At 49.2% G+C, this 17,423-nt stretch overlaps 1 protein-coding gene across 7 annotated transcripts in view; it reads right to left on the minus strand.

The window, feature by feature from the left end:
- The window catches only part of Col5a1 (collagen type V alpha 1 chain), a 154,718-nt gene that overhangs the window by 117,710 nt on the left and 19,585 nt on the right, over window positions 1-17,423 (minus strand). For all 7 annotated transcript variants that reach the window (XR_008215058.1, XM_052724382.1, XM_052724381.1 and 4 more), the window contains exon 2: window positions 582-749. Coding sequence is in view for 6 of the 7 variants with exons in the window: in XM_052724382.1 (XP_052580342.1) it covers window positions 582-749 (168 nt within the window). In the remaining variant the exon portion in view is untranslated. The remainder of the gene's footprint in view (window positions 1-581; window positions 750-17,423) is intronic.

Raw genomic sequence — 17,423 nt, forward strand, 5'->3', positions numbered from 1 at the left:
GGGAAAGAGGAATCCATCACCTGCCCATCACAGAATATTCCCAGAGCATTTAATCAGTGCCAATGGGTGTGGAGGATAGGAGCTAACTACCCAAGTGGGTGAATAATCTGGATGTATACCTCCATCCAAAATGGCTCCCTCTGGATACCTAATTAAAAGCAGAGGTCTGGCACCTGGCAGCAGATTCTCATTAAGAATCTCTCACGCTAGCTACTAGCCAGGATGTTGGACTTGTGTCTCTTAATGTCACTGGCCCCAGTCAGGCTCGTGTTCCCCACGGCAAGCACTTCCTTTCCCATGACCTGAGACCTCTCTTCACCTCACCCCTGGGGGGCATCCACCTTCTTCCTGCCCTTTGTCATTGTGGTTTGTCACTGGTGGAAACATTCCTGCTTGGACCTCTCAAAGCACAGACAAGGCCTTGTGCACACAAGTGATGGGTGGGTGGTAGGTTTCACTATAATGAAGACTCCCAGAAAGCATACTCGTGCCTCTGCTGCAACCACCCACTCCAGCTTCTTGCCCCCTGGAGTCCCCAGCATTCCCTCCACCACCCAGAACAGGAATGGAGTGCCACTTACCAGGGTACAGCTGCTTGGTGGGCATGCTGAGTTGTGCATCTTTAGAGACTCGGTAGGCAACATCCGGCCCTTGGGAAGATCGTCGAGTGGCACAGAAACCTGTGGTTTTCGTTACCCCTGAGGGCAAATTGTGAAAATCTAGCATTTCCAGAAGATCTGTTGGCTGAGCTGCAAAGACAGAGAAGCTGTGTCAGCCCTAGGGTGGATACAGCTGAGGGGGACCCCCAAGAGAAGGATGGTCTTAGACAACTAAAGCCAGCCCTCACACTCCCCCTGCCAACAAACACCTGGTGTTCAGAAGAGGCTGGGGGCCTGCTCGAGACCAGGAGGGACACCTCTTAGAAGTGGCCCTATTTCCGTTCCTGTAATCAGCTGCCCGCGGTCGTTCCTGCAAATCAGCTGCCAGGCCTCTTCTACACCCTCTGACAGCCCTGACCTTTCCTGCTTTACTTCTCACTCTAAAGCCTCAACTGGCCTGAGTCACACAAGCTCCACTTGTCTCCACTGCCACTGGTGTCATTTTGTCCTTCATGTTCCAACAAAAGGTCACAGCAAATACCCAATTTCTGTCTGCCCTCACAAGACCTGAATGCCTAGGCCTGAATACCCAGGACAGGAGAATGCCTGCAAGGACCTCAGATCCCTTTAGGAAGGCTTCTGACTCTCCATCCTTTGGGAGCCACTCAGAGAAAGGCAGAAGCTTGACCCGCTGACCTCTGAAATACAGGTACTTGCCCAAGAGCTCATCAGTCGCCCTTGCAATGTTTAGCTTTAATTGTCAACTTGACCTTGTAGGAGTGTTTCAGTGAGGAATTGTTTATATTGGGTTTGCCTGTGGGCATGTCCATGGGGGGTGAATTTAAATTAATTGATGTGGGAAGGCCCAGCCCACTGTGGATGGCACCATTCCCTAGGCATGAGGTCCTGAAGTACAAGAGTGAAGAAATCAAGCTGAACACAGACAGACAAGCAGGTGGGTGTGTGTGCATTTATGTCTCCCTGCTCTTGACTGTGGATGTGCTGACCAACTGTTTAAAGACCCTGCCTTGACTTCCTCACAATGATGAACTGTAACCTGGAATTGTAAACTGAAATCAATTCCTTTCCACTCTAAGTTTCTTTTTGTCAGGGTATTTTGTCACAGTGATGGAAATGAAGCTGGAACATCCCCAAACACAAAACATGCCCCTCTGCAGAGCCCCCTTAAGCCCACTTTCCTTACATCAAGAGGCCTTTGAGTCCACACGTGCCTGCCCCAGACAACTTGGTTTCCTGTTTACCTATGTTCAACTTGAGTTACAACAAATAGGAAGCTCTTGGCTATCCAGAGGAGAATAAAGTGGTACCACAAGGGTGCGAAACCTCCTGTCACATGACCAGGCTGGCCCAGTGTTGCTCATCCTGTGGTTTCCTCTGGGAAAAGGACTCGGCTGTTTGGCTGTATGTGGGCTACATACACAGAGAGGGCAGCTATCTCCAGTGTGTGTGCAGACTCCTATCATGCTAAGTGAGCACCTGGATCCAGCTATGCCTGAAGGGCATCTATACATGCCCATGTGCTCATTTTGTGTATACCCATCTGCCTAAGAATACTACATGCTGCAATAAAAACTCAGCACCCATACCTGAAGGCCGCAGGAGGCTGAAATTAGCTCGGCCCTTGATTGTCCCTCCCAAACTCAATTCACCAACTCCCCACCTTTCTTCCTAAGTGAGTGTTACTGTGGGACTCCCCAGGAGGACAGTCAGACTGTTTTTAAGGAGAAACAAGAGGTGATCATGCAGGTTTCTGATCCATCCTCCAGCAGCAGCAGCCACCAAGTCTAGAGCCTGACACGTTACCCTGTGCCCCAAGGCTGCCTAAGGGGTCAGGTCTGCAGCCAACTTTTTGGCATTATTCAACATTTACTCCAGAGAGGGGTTCCCCACCTCTACAGGAAATCATGATGAAGGAAGGACAGCAGGGCACAGTGTGGACAGCCAGCCCAGTATTGATCCAGGATAGCCTCCACCCATTTCACAATCCTAGACAGCTTTTAGCCACTACCAAGGGCCCAGTCCCACGTAAGGTGTCAGTTACTCGCATTTCTGTGGCACTCTGTGTGATGATAAAGCCCTCCCTGGGCCCTAGTCCAGTGTACATCAGAGGCAACGCTGAGTACCTGGCAAGATTGTGTGGCACAGTCCCAGGCCTGGACACAGCCGTGGGAAGATGGCTGTGCCAACTGCCTACACACCTAGCCAGAATGACACAGTACCGAACCTTGGGTCATCTCAGAAACTCAGCTCCAAGGCTGGCAGTGGCCGAGGGGAGAGATGGGGATCCCAGCAGGGTTTCCTGGACCTACATCACAGCGTCTATACTGTGATGCTCTTCCCAGACCAGGCCAGAACCTGGTTTCCCCATTGTCAAAGCAGAGAACGGTTTCGCAGGAGCCTGCCTGGGGATGTTTGCAGACGTGAACTGCAACACGTTTAAAAGGCCACCAGACCTCGCCTAGGCCCAGTGCCACCCTTCCTGCTAGCCAAGACCTTTCTGGGCCAGAGAGCAAAATATATTTAGTCTTGAACAAGGTGTGGAGAGCACCAGAGTAGTGTCCAGAACACAGGCTTCTGGAAAACTCTCCTTCCCACATAGGATGCTTAACTGCTCTTCAAACCAGTGCCGCCTGCACCCAGGTTAAGCACCTCCACTCTGCAGTGGCAGAGGATGTTGGAACAGGTGAATGAGCTAAGAATGCAGGGTCACCCCTCCCCAATGGGAGGATCGTGCCAACTGAAGCCAGTTAAAGAAGCCACAGAAGCCATTTGGAACCTGCCAAGGACAGTTCCCAGAACTGCATAGCTCAAGTGCAGGGCCCCCTGGGGGGAAAATGGTATTCTTGGTGCCTTTAGGACTTATCTGAGTCCCAAAAACTCAGGGGAGGAAACACATGGTATTACATCTATGGCCTTTGCTCCCAACAAGAAGCCTGTGCTTCTAAGTAAGAGTCCCTTCAGTGAGCCTGAAGAATCCTGAGACCCACTACCCTCTGCTAATGAGACCGCCTCCAAATGCTTTGCATGTAAGAACTCCATTGCTCTTTCAAGAATGCTCCACCTATGATCAGATCAGACTCCAAAGAGAGGGCCGTTCACTTCAGCTAGACCCAGTCTCCTTCCTGAAAGTCCTGCTCCACAACCTGGGAGACTAAAACTACATTTCCCAGATGCCTTCGCAGTAAGAATTACTGCGGCAAGCCAGAACCTACCGATCAAAGATTATCTTAGAGTGGAACATGAGTAGTAGTAGTCTCCCCGACCTGCCTGAGAGCCATGTCAGTGAGGCGGGCAGAGCACTAAGACCCCTGTGTTTGGGCCTGCTGCCCAGCCTCAGCGGATTCCATACTACTGCAGCAGTGGCCCGGTCACATGAGTAACAGCCTCCCTGTGATAGCATGACCTAGAATGTTACCTCAGACTTCTGACTCCAGCAGGATCTGCTCTCCAGACAGCCTGTTACTGGGCTATGTATATGCCACACTTGCCTTTGAAGAACATACAGGAGGGGCAGTACCAGGCCACTGGCCTCAGTCTGCATCACAGCACACAAGGACCCAGCCCCTAGGACACAGGAGCCCTGCTGTCACTTTTAGACACAGAAAGGAGCAGATGTTGGCCCACCCCTCAGTGGACAGAGACCCAAGAGGCTGGACTCAGCCTCTCATGTGTGTTCATGGTCAGTCCGAACACTTGCTACTAACACTCCAGTATCCCCATGCTATTTTAATGCTAATGAAACCAGGTATGATATCCCTAAACAGGAAAGTGGATGCAGGTGAGATTAGTTCTAAGATAAAAGAGTGGTAACTAAGGAAGCAGTTGGAAGCATGTAGCTGAGTTCTAGATATTCAACACACAAATGGAGCCATGCTACCAAGGGGCTCAAATAAAGGGGCCAGAATAGACAAAAAGATGGATGGATGGATGAATGGATGGATGGATGGATGGATGGATGGATGGATGGATGGATAAGCAGATGACTGACTGGTTGGTGGGTAGAAGAGTGTATGAATGAATGGTGGAGAGAGAGATGGATGGGTGGGCAAATGAGTAGGTAGATGGGTGAGTAGATGGGTGGGTGGATGGATGGATGGATGGATGGATGGATGGATGAATGGATAGATGGATGGATCAATGGATGGATGGGTGGATGGATGGGTGGGTGAGTGGGTGGATGGGTGGGTGGGTGGGTGGATGGATGGATGAATGGATGGATGGGTGGGTGGGTGGGTAGATGAATGGGTGGGTGGGTGGGTGGATGGATGGCAGGGTGGGTGGGTGGATGGATGGGTGGGTGGGTGGGTGGATGGCAGGGTGGGTGAGTGGATGGATGGGTGGGTGGGTGGGTGGATGGATGGATGGATGAATGGATGGATGGGTGGGTGGGTGGGTAGATGAATGGGTGGGTGGGTGGGCGGGTAGGTGGATGGCAGGGTGGGTGGATGGATGGATGGGTGGGTGGATTGGTGGTGGGTTAAGTTTTCTTGGGAAGACATGAACAAACATCAATTCACCGTAGACAAAGCAACAGTGACCGACCAAAGAAAGGCTTCCTCCCAAGTCTAGCTTAGCGAACCAATGAGTTTAACTCGGGTCTTATAGGAATATGGACAAGCTAGGTGGGATTATGCTGACAAGGAAGAGACATGCTCCCACCCAGCAACAGTTAATCACTTGTATCCTCAAGGAGAAGCAAAGCCTTGTATGTTGCCTCATGCGCAGCCATGTGAGCCATTTGTGAACATCTAGGACACCTTGTGAGCCCTTTTCCCCCTCTAGAAGAGATGTTAGTAGACTCAATCTTTGTGAGAATCTCATGTGGATAATTATAGTTGCTCTGATTTCAAGACAGCAGTAGCCATGTCATGCTTGGAGGACAGCATTCCTCAATGGTTAGGTGAATGAACAGACCAATGGAGTGATGGATGATGGACAGTGGGTGGGTGGATGGATGATAAATGGACAGGATGAGTGAACAGACCAGTGGATGGATGATGAGTAAATATGGATGGTAAGTGGGGTAGGTTGGTAGATTGATAGATATAGATTATGTATAGATAGATATATGGATGATGAAAACTGGATGGATGGACAGATGAATGGATTTAGTGCCAAGTTTATTAATGGATGGAGAATAGATGTGTAGGTGGATGGATGGATAAATGGATGGATGGATGGATGGATGGATGGATGGATGGATGGATGAGAGGGTGGGTGAATGGATATTAATGGCAGGTGGGTAGATAGTGGACAAAAAGATAAGTGAGTAGTGGGTGAGTAGGTGGATGGAAGGAAGGATTAATCAATCACTCACTGAGCAAATGAAAAGAGGAATGGAGAAAACCAGGAGGCAGATGCCAAAGACAGATATTACAAATGGATAATCACTCTCATGTTTCACATTCCAGGGACACTGTCACTTCTAACCACAGGGTAGCCTTGCCCTTCCCCACAAGACACTTCTTTCATCACCACTAAGCACTTGGCTGCTCTGTGCTCCTCCAGAGCTGAGCCCTGGAGTGACCAAGCTCATGTCACCCTGATGCCTCCCATCCACTCACTTCACATAGGACACTGAAGCATCATTGGAATGACCACAACACATGGGCTCTCCTGAGCCAGAGAGACCTGTTGCCCAGAGACAGACAACTAAAACTGAGCCATTGACATATGAAGATGTGGCCCAAGGCTCTGCCTACGCTCTACTCAGAAGGACCAAATGAGGCAGACAGCTCATGGCCAGGCCCTGAAGCATCACTCTACAGCCCAACACCAGGAGGTCCCAGGCTTTAAGAGCAGAGGGAATGAGGTGTCCGTTTTTAGGAAGAGCAGAATTGGTGCCTTGTCATAGATGGCATAGCTCGTGCTCAGAAACAGAAAGGGTGGCATCTGTGAGGACACCAGCCTGCTCCACGGGAGGGCCAGTCCCGTGTTCAGCAGCCTGGGACTGGAGCCCACCATGCCAACACTGCAAACGCAGCCTGCTCTCGGGAAGACCAGTGACAGCCGGGTCACCATCTGGAGCCACTCACGATGTGCCCTCAGAATAGAATCTAAAATCCCAGCCTCCATGCTTTCTGCCACCACAGTCCTGCCCACCCCAGGGAGTGGAAACACTCCGAGGGGACCTTGGCCAAGCCTTGACCTCAGCACATCAGCTGCCCAGCTCAGCAGGAGGCTTGGGGACAAGAGAGACTCACAGGGAGCACCACGGAGCGGTGAGGTCCTGAGAGGAGAGGTACATGAGACAACTTGCAGGGTTCATCTTGCACCCCACCCCCATTGGGTGGGCACCAAAAGAAATGAGAAGGGCAGAAGCCTTCTGTCCTGTGCTGGGCAGGGGCAGAGCACAGTCAACACTCAGATGGGTTTGTTGAATGACTGAGTGGTCGGCCAATGGCTTTTATACATGGGAGGCCAAAGTGAACAAGCTCAGCTCTCCTGTTCTGCTTCCATGAATGAAACTCACTTCACCTTGGCTGCCACATCCCATCTCCCACCAGGCTCTCTTCTCAGAGCAGCTGCGAGCTGAGAAGATGAGCTAGGAGCCTTGGAGCTGCAGCAGGGAAGCGGTCAGAGGTCCTCAGAAGCCGCACTACTGACCCAACAGACTTGGGTGATAACTGCCCTTTGCTCCAATTCAGTGTGCACACACCCTAAATAAACTGCAGATGTTTAAGCACTTGCCAGGAGCAGGAGGCCTCCAGCCCAGCTACCTGTCCCCTCCTGACAGGTGCTCGGCATAGCTCCATCCCCCAGAAGTTCCACAGGGATTCATGTGCCCTCTGTGACCTTCACAGGGAGGTCACTGGCCCAGAATCCCCAGTGCAGCCTTGGTCCCACTGGGTCGCTCACTGGTGACTAGTATCTCAACAAAGGCAAGGGGGCATTACGACCCATCTGAGGCCAAGCTATGGCTGGTTTATTACCACCTTATGGTCAAGCAGCCCTCTTCCCATGATCCACAGCCTGCCTCAGCCACCAAGGCTCCGTCATGTCACACCTGCTGGGAGACATTATGGGCCACAATTACCACCTTTTTCTGACTGCCAGAATGAAAGAGAAGAGTGAGGCGTATACAGAGACTGAGAGACATAAAAGAAGAGATGGGCTGAGAAAGACAGGGTTGATGACAGAAAGACAGACAGAAGAGACAGAAACAGAGAAGCAGTGAGGTGTTTCGTGCTGCAAGCTCTGAAGTCAACATCATTATCTTTGAGAGAAAAATGTGTGAGCCTTGTAGTGAAGTGCCCAGGTTCGGTTCTTTAGGTTCGCAGACAAAAGAGTAAGCATCAGAGGGCTCAGTAACAAGACCTGGACTCACAGCCTCTGTCCGAAAAAAGCAAAAGAAGTTCAGAGAGGTATAGTTAGTCTACCAACGCCACACAGCATGCTGCTGCCCAGCCTACTCAGCTCCCGCCCTGCCCATATGCACAGGACAGCAACCTTCACAAGCTGGGGCGGCCAATCCTCTCACTCTCTCCCATGCCTCTCTTTCCCTGTGGCTTCCTAGGGCCAAGGGCCCATTTTAGTAAAGGCCAGAGAGCCAAGCCAGAAGGAATGGCAGATCGGAGAGTCTGCCCAGGTCCCTCCCACCAACTCTCCTGAGGATAGTGGCCTCATCCGAGGTCAACCAGGAGGTTGGAAAACAAGCGGGGTATCTTGGAGGCCCTGGTAAAATTCTTCTCCTGTGACTAAAACTGGGGACAACAGAGGGTGTGGCCAGGGCTGCAGGCAGACAGTGTTGGCCACTTGGAGCAAAGCAGGCTCTCTTACCTCCCCTGGCTCTCCCCAGGCCTCTGATCGTTGGTGCCCTGACCTCAGACCTTTTGCCAGGCTGGATGCCACCATAGACATGGGTCCCTTTACCCACCTGCAAACTCTTCGGTAACCTTTGGCTTTGCTCCAGGCAAGGGGATCTCAGCCTGTCACAGAGCATCTTTCTCACTCCACTGCATACCCCAGGAGCCCTGAGCTGGCTGGCCTATCTCCACATCACAGCCACAGCCTTGCAGGGACCGCCCCCCATGGTCCATCCAAAGCCTGCTTGGGTCTGTGCGGTGCACAGCACGACCACCTTCCCCAGTTAGCCCCAGATTGCAACAAGACCATTTGCACACCCGTGACAGACACCAAGGCATAGCAGAATCAGCAGTGTGGGGCTGGGTGGGGCCAAACTCCTGGGAACCTGTCTTGTTCCCTCCACAAGAGCCTGAGACTATGTCCCCAGCTGTGGGACCTAGACTGTCAAGGGCAGTTATGAACGTAAAGTACTAGCCTGGGAGGAGCCTGCACCTGGAAGGGCTTGCTTTTCCTGCCCCGCCCAGCCCTCTCTACCATGGCCTCATCTACTGGACACTTCCCACTAGCCCCATAGGGCAGGAGACAAGGAGGGACTGTAAGGTACAGGTGATAGTCCCATCGACAAGACATGGAAGCCAGGGATGGAACAAAAAGAAAGGCAGTGACATCGTGGTATTGGTTGGAGGGTGAGACATGAGGATTGATTAGAACTGGAGTATATCTTGAGCAACCAAAGGCAGGGGGGTCTCTTCATGGAGTGATAGCTGGAAGTCGGTCTGCCTCTAGGAAGCAGAACCCAGGGCTTCTCTCTACACAGATTCACAGGCCACCCACCCAGCAGCCATATCCCTGATCCTTTCTATGAGAGCCCAGGCAGGGTTCCCTAGACAGCAGGGTTCTGCCTCAAAAGAGCACTTGTGGAGGATTGGGTGTGTGTTTGTGTTTCATGCAGTTCTACTGTGCACAGCTCTGCTCCTCCCCCTGGGGTGCCCCAGTATTTCCTTCCTCCCCAGTAACTGCCAAATTCATTTTACTGCCCTGAACTTTGTCTGAAAGGATGAGCCCTATGGGCTGTGGTGGTGGGCAGTCCAGAAATCTGCAATATAGCAGGAAATGGGGTCTCTGTCACTGACTGCAAGAGGGAACCCCTGTTGGGAAGTGGCAGAAGCTAGCGTGTGAACATTCTCTGAAAGGCAGAGGGGAGCAGCAGGTGCAGGGGAAGTGTCTCCAGGGGTGCAAGCAGCTGCACTAGGCCCAGCAGGCTGACATCTCTGCACAGAGACCCCCAAAGGCATGCGGAATGGTCTTGTCTTGGGAAGGGACAACAGGGACTCTGCACTATACACCTCCCAGCCCAACCTCCCTCACTCTCACAGTCTTCGGAGCCTGCCGTTTGAGAGTAAATGAGGAACCCAACCAACAGATTGGGGAAGATGCCAAGGGTCTGGCTAAATGTCAACCAATTGCATATTGGGATCTAAAGTCTTGGTTCTTTCCTCTATGTCATGGGACAGGAGGCTGGTAGGATGCTTCCAGAGCAGATGTGCTGCTGAGTCCCCACTCCTCACATACAGGAGACTGCTGGACAGGGCCAAGGACAGGGTGAGGTCACTCCAGGGAGAATGGGTAGAGCTGTTCTCCAGAGGATGTCAGGGTCTAGGGAGGTCATGCTGTGAGCAGAAATAGCACCCTTATCTTACTTTCCACAGCATCAAAACACTGATCCTGGTCATTCAGAAAGTCCCCTAAAGACAGGTCATTTGTTTACAAAATCCACAGCTGCAAGTTCCATCAACCCTTAGGATGGAAGAACAGATACAGAATGATGGATGACTAGTGGAAATAGAAAAAAAAAAGAGTGGTTGAAGAATGATTTTGTGAGTAGATTGGAAGATGAATAAAGAATGGATAGATAAGCCAAGTGTGGTGGTTCATGCTTTTAGTTTCTGCACTTGGGAGGCAGAGGCAGGTAGATCTCTATGACTTTGCAGTCACCCTGGCCTACAGAGTGAGTTCCAGGACATCCAGGGCTATGCAGAGACACCCTGTCTCAAAAGTGAGGCAAATGGATGGATGGATGGATGGATGGATGGATGGATGGATGGATGGATGGTGGTATAGCTAGATGGATGGATAAAGATGAATGGTTCGATGATAGGTAGTTAGATGGATAAGCAGTGGATGAATGGTTGGATGAATGTATAATTGGATGAATAGATAAACTGTGGTGTGGGCAGATGGATGGATGAAGGACAAACAGATGGATAGATGGATGGATGGATGGATGGATAAGATGACTGGATGGGTGGGTGGATGATTAGATGAACAGAGGGATGAATAGGTGTGTGGATGAGTAGATGGAGGGTGAAGACTGAATGGATGTTGGATGAATGGAAAAATAAATGGTTGGTAAATGAATGGATGATTGAATGAAGTATGAATGGTTTGATGGGTAGTTTAGGAATGGTTTGCTAAATATGTGGATGGTTGGATAGATGGATGGATGGATAGATGATGGTTGAATAGATAGGCAAATGATGCCTGGGTGGATGAATGAATAGATGGATGGATAGACGAATGGATAGACAAATCATGGATAATGGCATGGCTAGAAGAAGGAATAGATACAAAAGGATAAACCACAAATGAAAAGACTAAAACTAAACTACTTCTCCAGGAAGTGAAGTAGCTCAAGATGAGCCACATAAGTCATCATTGCCCAGCTTCCACCCCCAGCAAAGACCATCATCCTCCACGGCTGGGCAGGGCAAGCATCTCTGACCTCTTGGCTTTTCCTCTTCCAGGTCAAAGGCACTTCTTCCTCGCCAGAAAGCCAAGAGTTCCAGGGAGCTACTGACCACTGTTCCCAGATAGACAGTTTTATGGAAAATCTAAATAAGGAAAAATGGGGAGCTTGGGAACAAATTATTATGGAAGGAGTCGGTGCCCGGGGCTTCTCCCTTAGTCTGTGACTGTCCATACCTCTCTTGAAGGCTGACCTGAAGTCTAGATACCTGGCACCTTTACATTACTTTGTAGTAGAAGCCAGACACTGGCCAAGGCTCAGACACATGCACCTGCAATTCTCCCTAATGCAGTTGCCTACAGTACAAGTGTGATACCTGAGATAAAAGATCACCTGTAATACACACATACTGTTACTCAAACAGAGCCATGGAGGGGGAGGGGGAGAGGAAGGGGGGAGGAGAGACAACATATGCAAAGGACTCCTGCAAGGAGACCCGAGCCAAACCTTGGAGGATAGAGAGGAAGATGCAGTGCCATATGGGAATCAGCAGATGCCACCATGCAGAGTCTGGAGCCACATGAGTACTGTGCCAGGCACAGGAGTGGAGTACCTCACACCAGACAGCAGCAGGAGAGTCCTGGATGAGGCCTGTCCTAGTGGCTGTGGGTGCTGTGTTCCATTCCCTCAGGGGCTGGGAGGGAATGTCACTAGCCAAGGGACAAGATCCTCTAAGAGTAGGGTGGTCTAGCTTCCCCCAAATCTGCTCAACACCTTGTTTCTCCTTCTGGGTGGTCATTGTTGCTTTTCATCTACGGTTATGAATAAATAGGTTTCTCTCACCCTGTCCCTTCTCAAAGAATTATGAGTTCAACAGAATACAACCTGTGTCAAGGACATTATGCCGACAGCCAACTGCCAAACAAGGTGTGTCCCAGAGGGACAGGCTGAGTGCCGGGCTCCTTGTATACGGGCTTTGCCAGCAGACTCTGCTCATTGTGAGCTGAGCAAGGAACCAGGTGGCTCATCTCGTTTCTGCAAAGATAGTTTCACCTCGCTGTTCTGAAGGAAGTGGAGGATGATACCAGCAGACGGTTTCTGCCCGTAGGGTTGTTTGTGCTTGTGTGAGTGTGGCTTATAGGGTCCCACCAACTCCTAGGAAGACTCAGGGGGTAGGCTAGTCCAGGCTCAGCACCTCGATGGTCATCAAGCTGTGTTAAGGATGAGGTGACAGAGATGATTACATAACTGCGCCAGTTGCAAGTCAGACCCTCTCAGGGTCCCACTGACCATGGGGTCACTGAGACCTACTAGGCAGCTCTGGGCTGCCTTTCCTCAGCAGTATTCCACGAGCACCTGCTGTGTCATAGCGTGTTGAAGGAGCGTGGCTCCTCTGATTCATTCCAGGGCCAGGCAAGGCCAAAGCTGCCCTGTTCCAAGCACTTCCAGATGGATGGCCTGTCACCACCAGAGACACAAAGCTTTCCTGAATGCTCTGACAGGGTTTTCAAGGCTCACAGGCAATGAAAGACACCTTCCTTAGTGCTGATATGCTCCATGGAACCAAAAACTAACCAATAAATCACCCACCAACTACCAATGAACAAATGAGCCACCCACCAACTAACCAATGAAAAAAAATGAATCAATCAACCAACTAACCAATGAGCAAATCAATCAACTAACACATCAATGAGTAAAATTAGCCAACCAATGAACAAGCAAACACACCAACTAACTGCTGAATAAACTCACCAACCAACTAATCAATGAACAAATGAAACAACCTATCAATCAATAAATAAACAAACCAACTAGCCAATGAACCAACTAAACAATGAACAAATGAAACAACCTATCAATCAATGAACAAACAAACCAATGAGCCAATGAACCAACTAAACAATGAACAAATGAACCAGGCAACAAATAAAAGAAGTTTGTGCCCTGGGAGCGAAAGATAGCCACCAGTGGAAGAAGCCTTGATACGGAAGGGTGCTCTGCAGTATCTTGGTGAGGATACTGATGCCAGGCCACACGAACCTGGCATCTCCCCTTTTGAGTAGATTGTATAGAAAGGCTTATATTGTACCAGGGTGTGCAAGATTGCTTGTGAAATAAAAGCAAGACCTACGCCCATCAAGAAGGAACTTGTTGGATCCAAAAAGCTGTCCCTGTCTAGCTCACTGCTAAGACCGAGTGGAAGGGGTCAACTTTTACAGCCTGACATGGGAAGGTGGCCAGGAAACACTGCTCAGTGGACATAACCGTGTTCGGAGACACTGATAGCATGCAGCACCCTGTGTTAAACTAAGTAACAGAGATTGATGGATTCTAAAAACCCACCCCACACATAGGATCCAGAACAAATGGCTCAGGGGTCGATGGCCCTGGGATGGATCCAAGATTGGACAGATGGGTGAGGGAGAATGTGTGCTTGCCACCCACCGACGTCTACTTCTGAAGACCTGTGTATGTGCCAATACAAAACTTTCACTGTTTACTTAAAAAAAAACTCAAAAAGATTTAAGTGTGAGCAATTAAAACCAGCCATGGCTCTTTGATTCTAGCGTCTGTCACGTGGCGCTGTCTCTTACAGAGGTGGGCTCTATGGAAGGTAAAAAGGGCAAGGGACCAAGGGGACACAGTGCTAGCTCTGCAGCCTTGACTTTAAAAACCATGGGCCCTACCTCTTCAACTCCTGGAGCACAGGTGTCAGGCTTCAGAAACCCAGAGTATCCTGGCAAGAAGGTCCAGGATGAGGAGTCCCCTCAGGACCCTGACCACCAGCCAGGTCTTACTGCGCACTCTGGGAAGCTAGCTTGGAGACTAAGCCCTGTGACATCACACCACTGACCTTGAGAGAATGAGCCATCCCGGCATGCCCCACCCCAAAAGCAGATCCACATGCAGAATAAGGGCTGTTTCAGAATACGGGGTTTCTAGTGGCCATCCGGCAGCAAAGATGAACATTACAGGGGGCTGATGAAAAACAAGGAGGTATATTTATGACAGGAATCCCCAGGAGACATCCTGCAATTATGAAGGAGGGTGTACAAACAACCAACTGAAGTTCAATGTCACTGGTGGATAAATACATTCAAATTAAATGAAGACCCCTCTGTGTCCATTAAAAATGTCACAACTAGTATGAATGGGATTCTTTTCACTGGGGGTGGGGTCAGTCTGCTGGCAGGAACTCAACACCTCCAATGCAGGTGCCCCCTCTGCACTTTGGCCTACCCATGGCTCTGCCCATATGTCAATGCTGCACTGCCTTGATCACTCCAGGCGCCAAGCCTTAAACCGGCGGTTCTCCCTTCGGGGGTCACATATCAGATATCCTGCACAGCAGATATTTATATCACAACACATAACAGTAGCAAAAGTACAGTTATGAAGCAGCAATGAAAACAATCTTACAGTTGAGGTGAGCACAACATGAGGAACTGTGTTAAGAAGCTGCAGTCTTAGGAAGGTGGAGAACCATTGACCTAAACTGACACAGCATGAGTTGAGTCTTCTAACACTTCAAGAATAAAGTGGTTTTAGTTATTTTATAGTTTTTTTTTATTTCCCTAAAGATTTCATAGTCTGACTTAGTAAAGACTCAGTTAAGTTTCTGTCACACGAGTATGAGGACTTACTCCTCCAAACCCATGTAAAAGCCTGGCATGGCCAGTGGTGTATGTCTGTAACTGTAGTGCTGGTAATAGGCAAGGGGGACCTGGCGGGGAGTTGACAGGCAGGTTCCTGGAGCTTTGTGGCCTCTCGAATGGACAAGCTCCAAGTTCAATGATAGAGTCTGTCTCAAAAATAAAACAGCAAATGAAGAAGACACCCATCAGCCTCTGGCCTCCACATACATACACGCACAGTTGCACATATACACAAACACACACATATATATATACACAAAAAGTTCATGATCACCTTCCCATTCTCTATTGCCTAAGATGTTAACCAGCACCCCATTCAATCTATGGGTCAACTTAGAAGAAATGATACCTTAACAATTTGAGCCTTCTGATCTATGAGCTTGATAGAGCTGTGTGCTTAGATTTTTGATTTTGATAAGTGATATTCTGTAATACTCGCTATACAGATCCCACATGTTTTGCTATAGTCTATCAAATTCAAGAATTACATGTTTGATGCTATTGTAATGGCTTTTAAGTTTCCTGCTTCTGACTGTTTATTGCTTCTGTCTAGAAATACAACTGACCTTTGTATGTTGACTTCATACTCTGTTACCTTCCTAAACAGTCTTAGTAGTTCTTGAAGCTGTTTGTAGATTCCTTAGACAACCATCGTCTGCAAATACAGACAATTTTCCTCTTTCTTTTCAACTTAAGCCCTTTGTTTTCCTTCTCCTGCCTTATTGCATTGGCGAGGATTTCCACTTAAGGCTGAGTGAAAGCATGGGCCCTCACCCTGCTCCTTGATCTGTGTTAGGCACAGATTTTACATCCAGGACTTTTACCAAATTGAAGACATCCATTTTATTCCTTGCTTCCATTAGAGTTTAAGTTTAAAAGACGTGTACAAAGTACATGTAATCCCAAGCTCGTGTCTAAGGGCACAGAACAAATAGAAAAAAGTAAACACATCAAGGTGTTCATTTAGTAATGTGTTTGACTTCAACTAATAGAAACCAACAGCATCACCATCATCATCTTCGCTATCATCACCACTACCATCATCATCATTAACACCACCATCACCATCATCACCATTGCAACCACCACCATCATCACCACCATCACCATCACTACTATCTCCATCATCATCATCACCATCACCATCACCACCACCATTAAATCACCACCATCATCATTACCACCACCACCACCGTCACCATCATCACCACCATCACCACCATCATCACCACCAGCACTACCACCAGTACCATCACTACTATCTCCATCATCATCACCACCACCACCACCATCACAGTCATTATCATAGTCGCCACTATCATCATTACTGCCATCACCATAACTTAAATAAGGGATTATGATGCTTTTGTTTCTTCTCTGCTTCTTGGTAACTTTTAATGTTCCCATATGAACATATGTTGCTTTTACAGCATATTATACAGAGAATGAGTGCCAGTTAATGCCCAGCAGGAAACAGCATTACATGAATAAATGCCCATTCTCTCTTTATGTCTACTCCAAACTGCAAGATGGTTCCAGTGCCCGTGGTCTTTGCCTTGATAATGGGCAATTTTCAGCTGGCCTTTCTAAAACAAAACCGTTTTCAATTCTCGGGACTGTGTACACTTCACAGGAGAGTGACATTTGAAGGAGGCCACCCCACATCATGAGTCCTCCCAGGGCCCCTTGGCAAGCCTTGGGTCTGCCTCACCCTTGCCCTTTCAGATTGCAATGTGGACAAAAGGCAAATGTGTCTGTTGGCCACTCGCTCCTCCCGGCAGTGGCAACAAACTGGCATGCCTTTCGATTCTCGTTAGAAGAGACAGCTTTAGAAAGAGAAGGAAATTGGTCCCTGAAGATGGTTTAGCACCTATTAACTGCTGCAAAGACAGCAACTTGGGGGAGGAAATTAATGGGGTACATTTCAGATTGCGGATGCCAGCCACCAACAGCCCTACACCCTGAGCACACCATCCATTCACACAAATCTCCAGGTCTGAATGGCGCCACTGTTGGATCAGACACTGCACCCTATCAGGAGGCATTTTGCTGGTTCTGTGTACAGGCAGTTTCCAGCTATTTTCCTTGCTGTTTACAACAGTGAGTGGATGGACACTTTTCTGACAGGCCTTTCTGTCCCTCGATTTGATTATCTGCACAGCTCCAAAATGATCTATTTCAATTACATGATGCAAAATTCTATTCCCAAAGCTCAGAGTCAGTTCTGTGAAGGAGGGAAATGATTTCCCAAGGCTGAGGAGCAGGACTTAGACTCCTTCCTCCAATCAGCCCATGCCACAGCTGAACACTGCCCCCTCTCATGAGTAAATGACACTGACTCTCAAGGTCTTCCCAAGAGTGGATATGAAGGGACACTCCATGTCACTCTACAGGCTCAGGAGCTGCAGCTAGCCCTCCTGGGTGTGAATGAGTATAGTGCATGGGGCTGCACAGAAATAATTAGCATTTTTGACAACGCCTCCTAAGAACAGGCTGCAGAGAGACCGCTCGAGACACCCATCTTTCTCCAGCTCAGGCTGGCCCCTCTCCCACCCCACTCAGCAGCACCCAGCCCACTCCACTATCTTACAG

The sequence above is a fragment of the Peromyscus californicus genome, unplaced genomic scaffold, assembly GCF_007827085.1.
Source record: "Peromyscus californicus insignis strain IS unplaced genomic scaffold, ASM782708v3 Scaffold_7__1_contigs__length_154581171, whole genome shotgun sequence".
NCBI classification, from domain to species: Eukaryota; Metazoa; Chordata; class Mammalia; order Rodentia; family Cricetidae; genus Peromyscus; species Peromyscus californicus.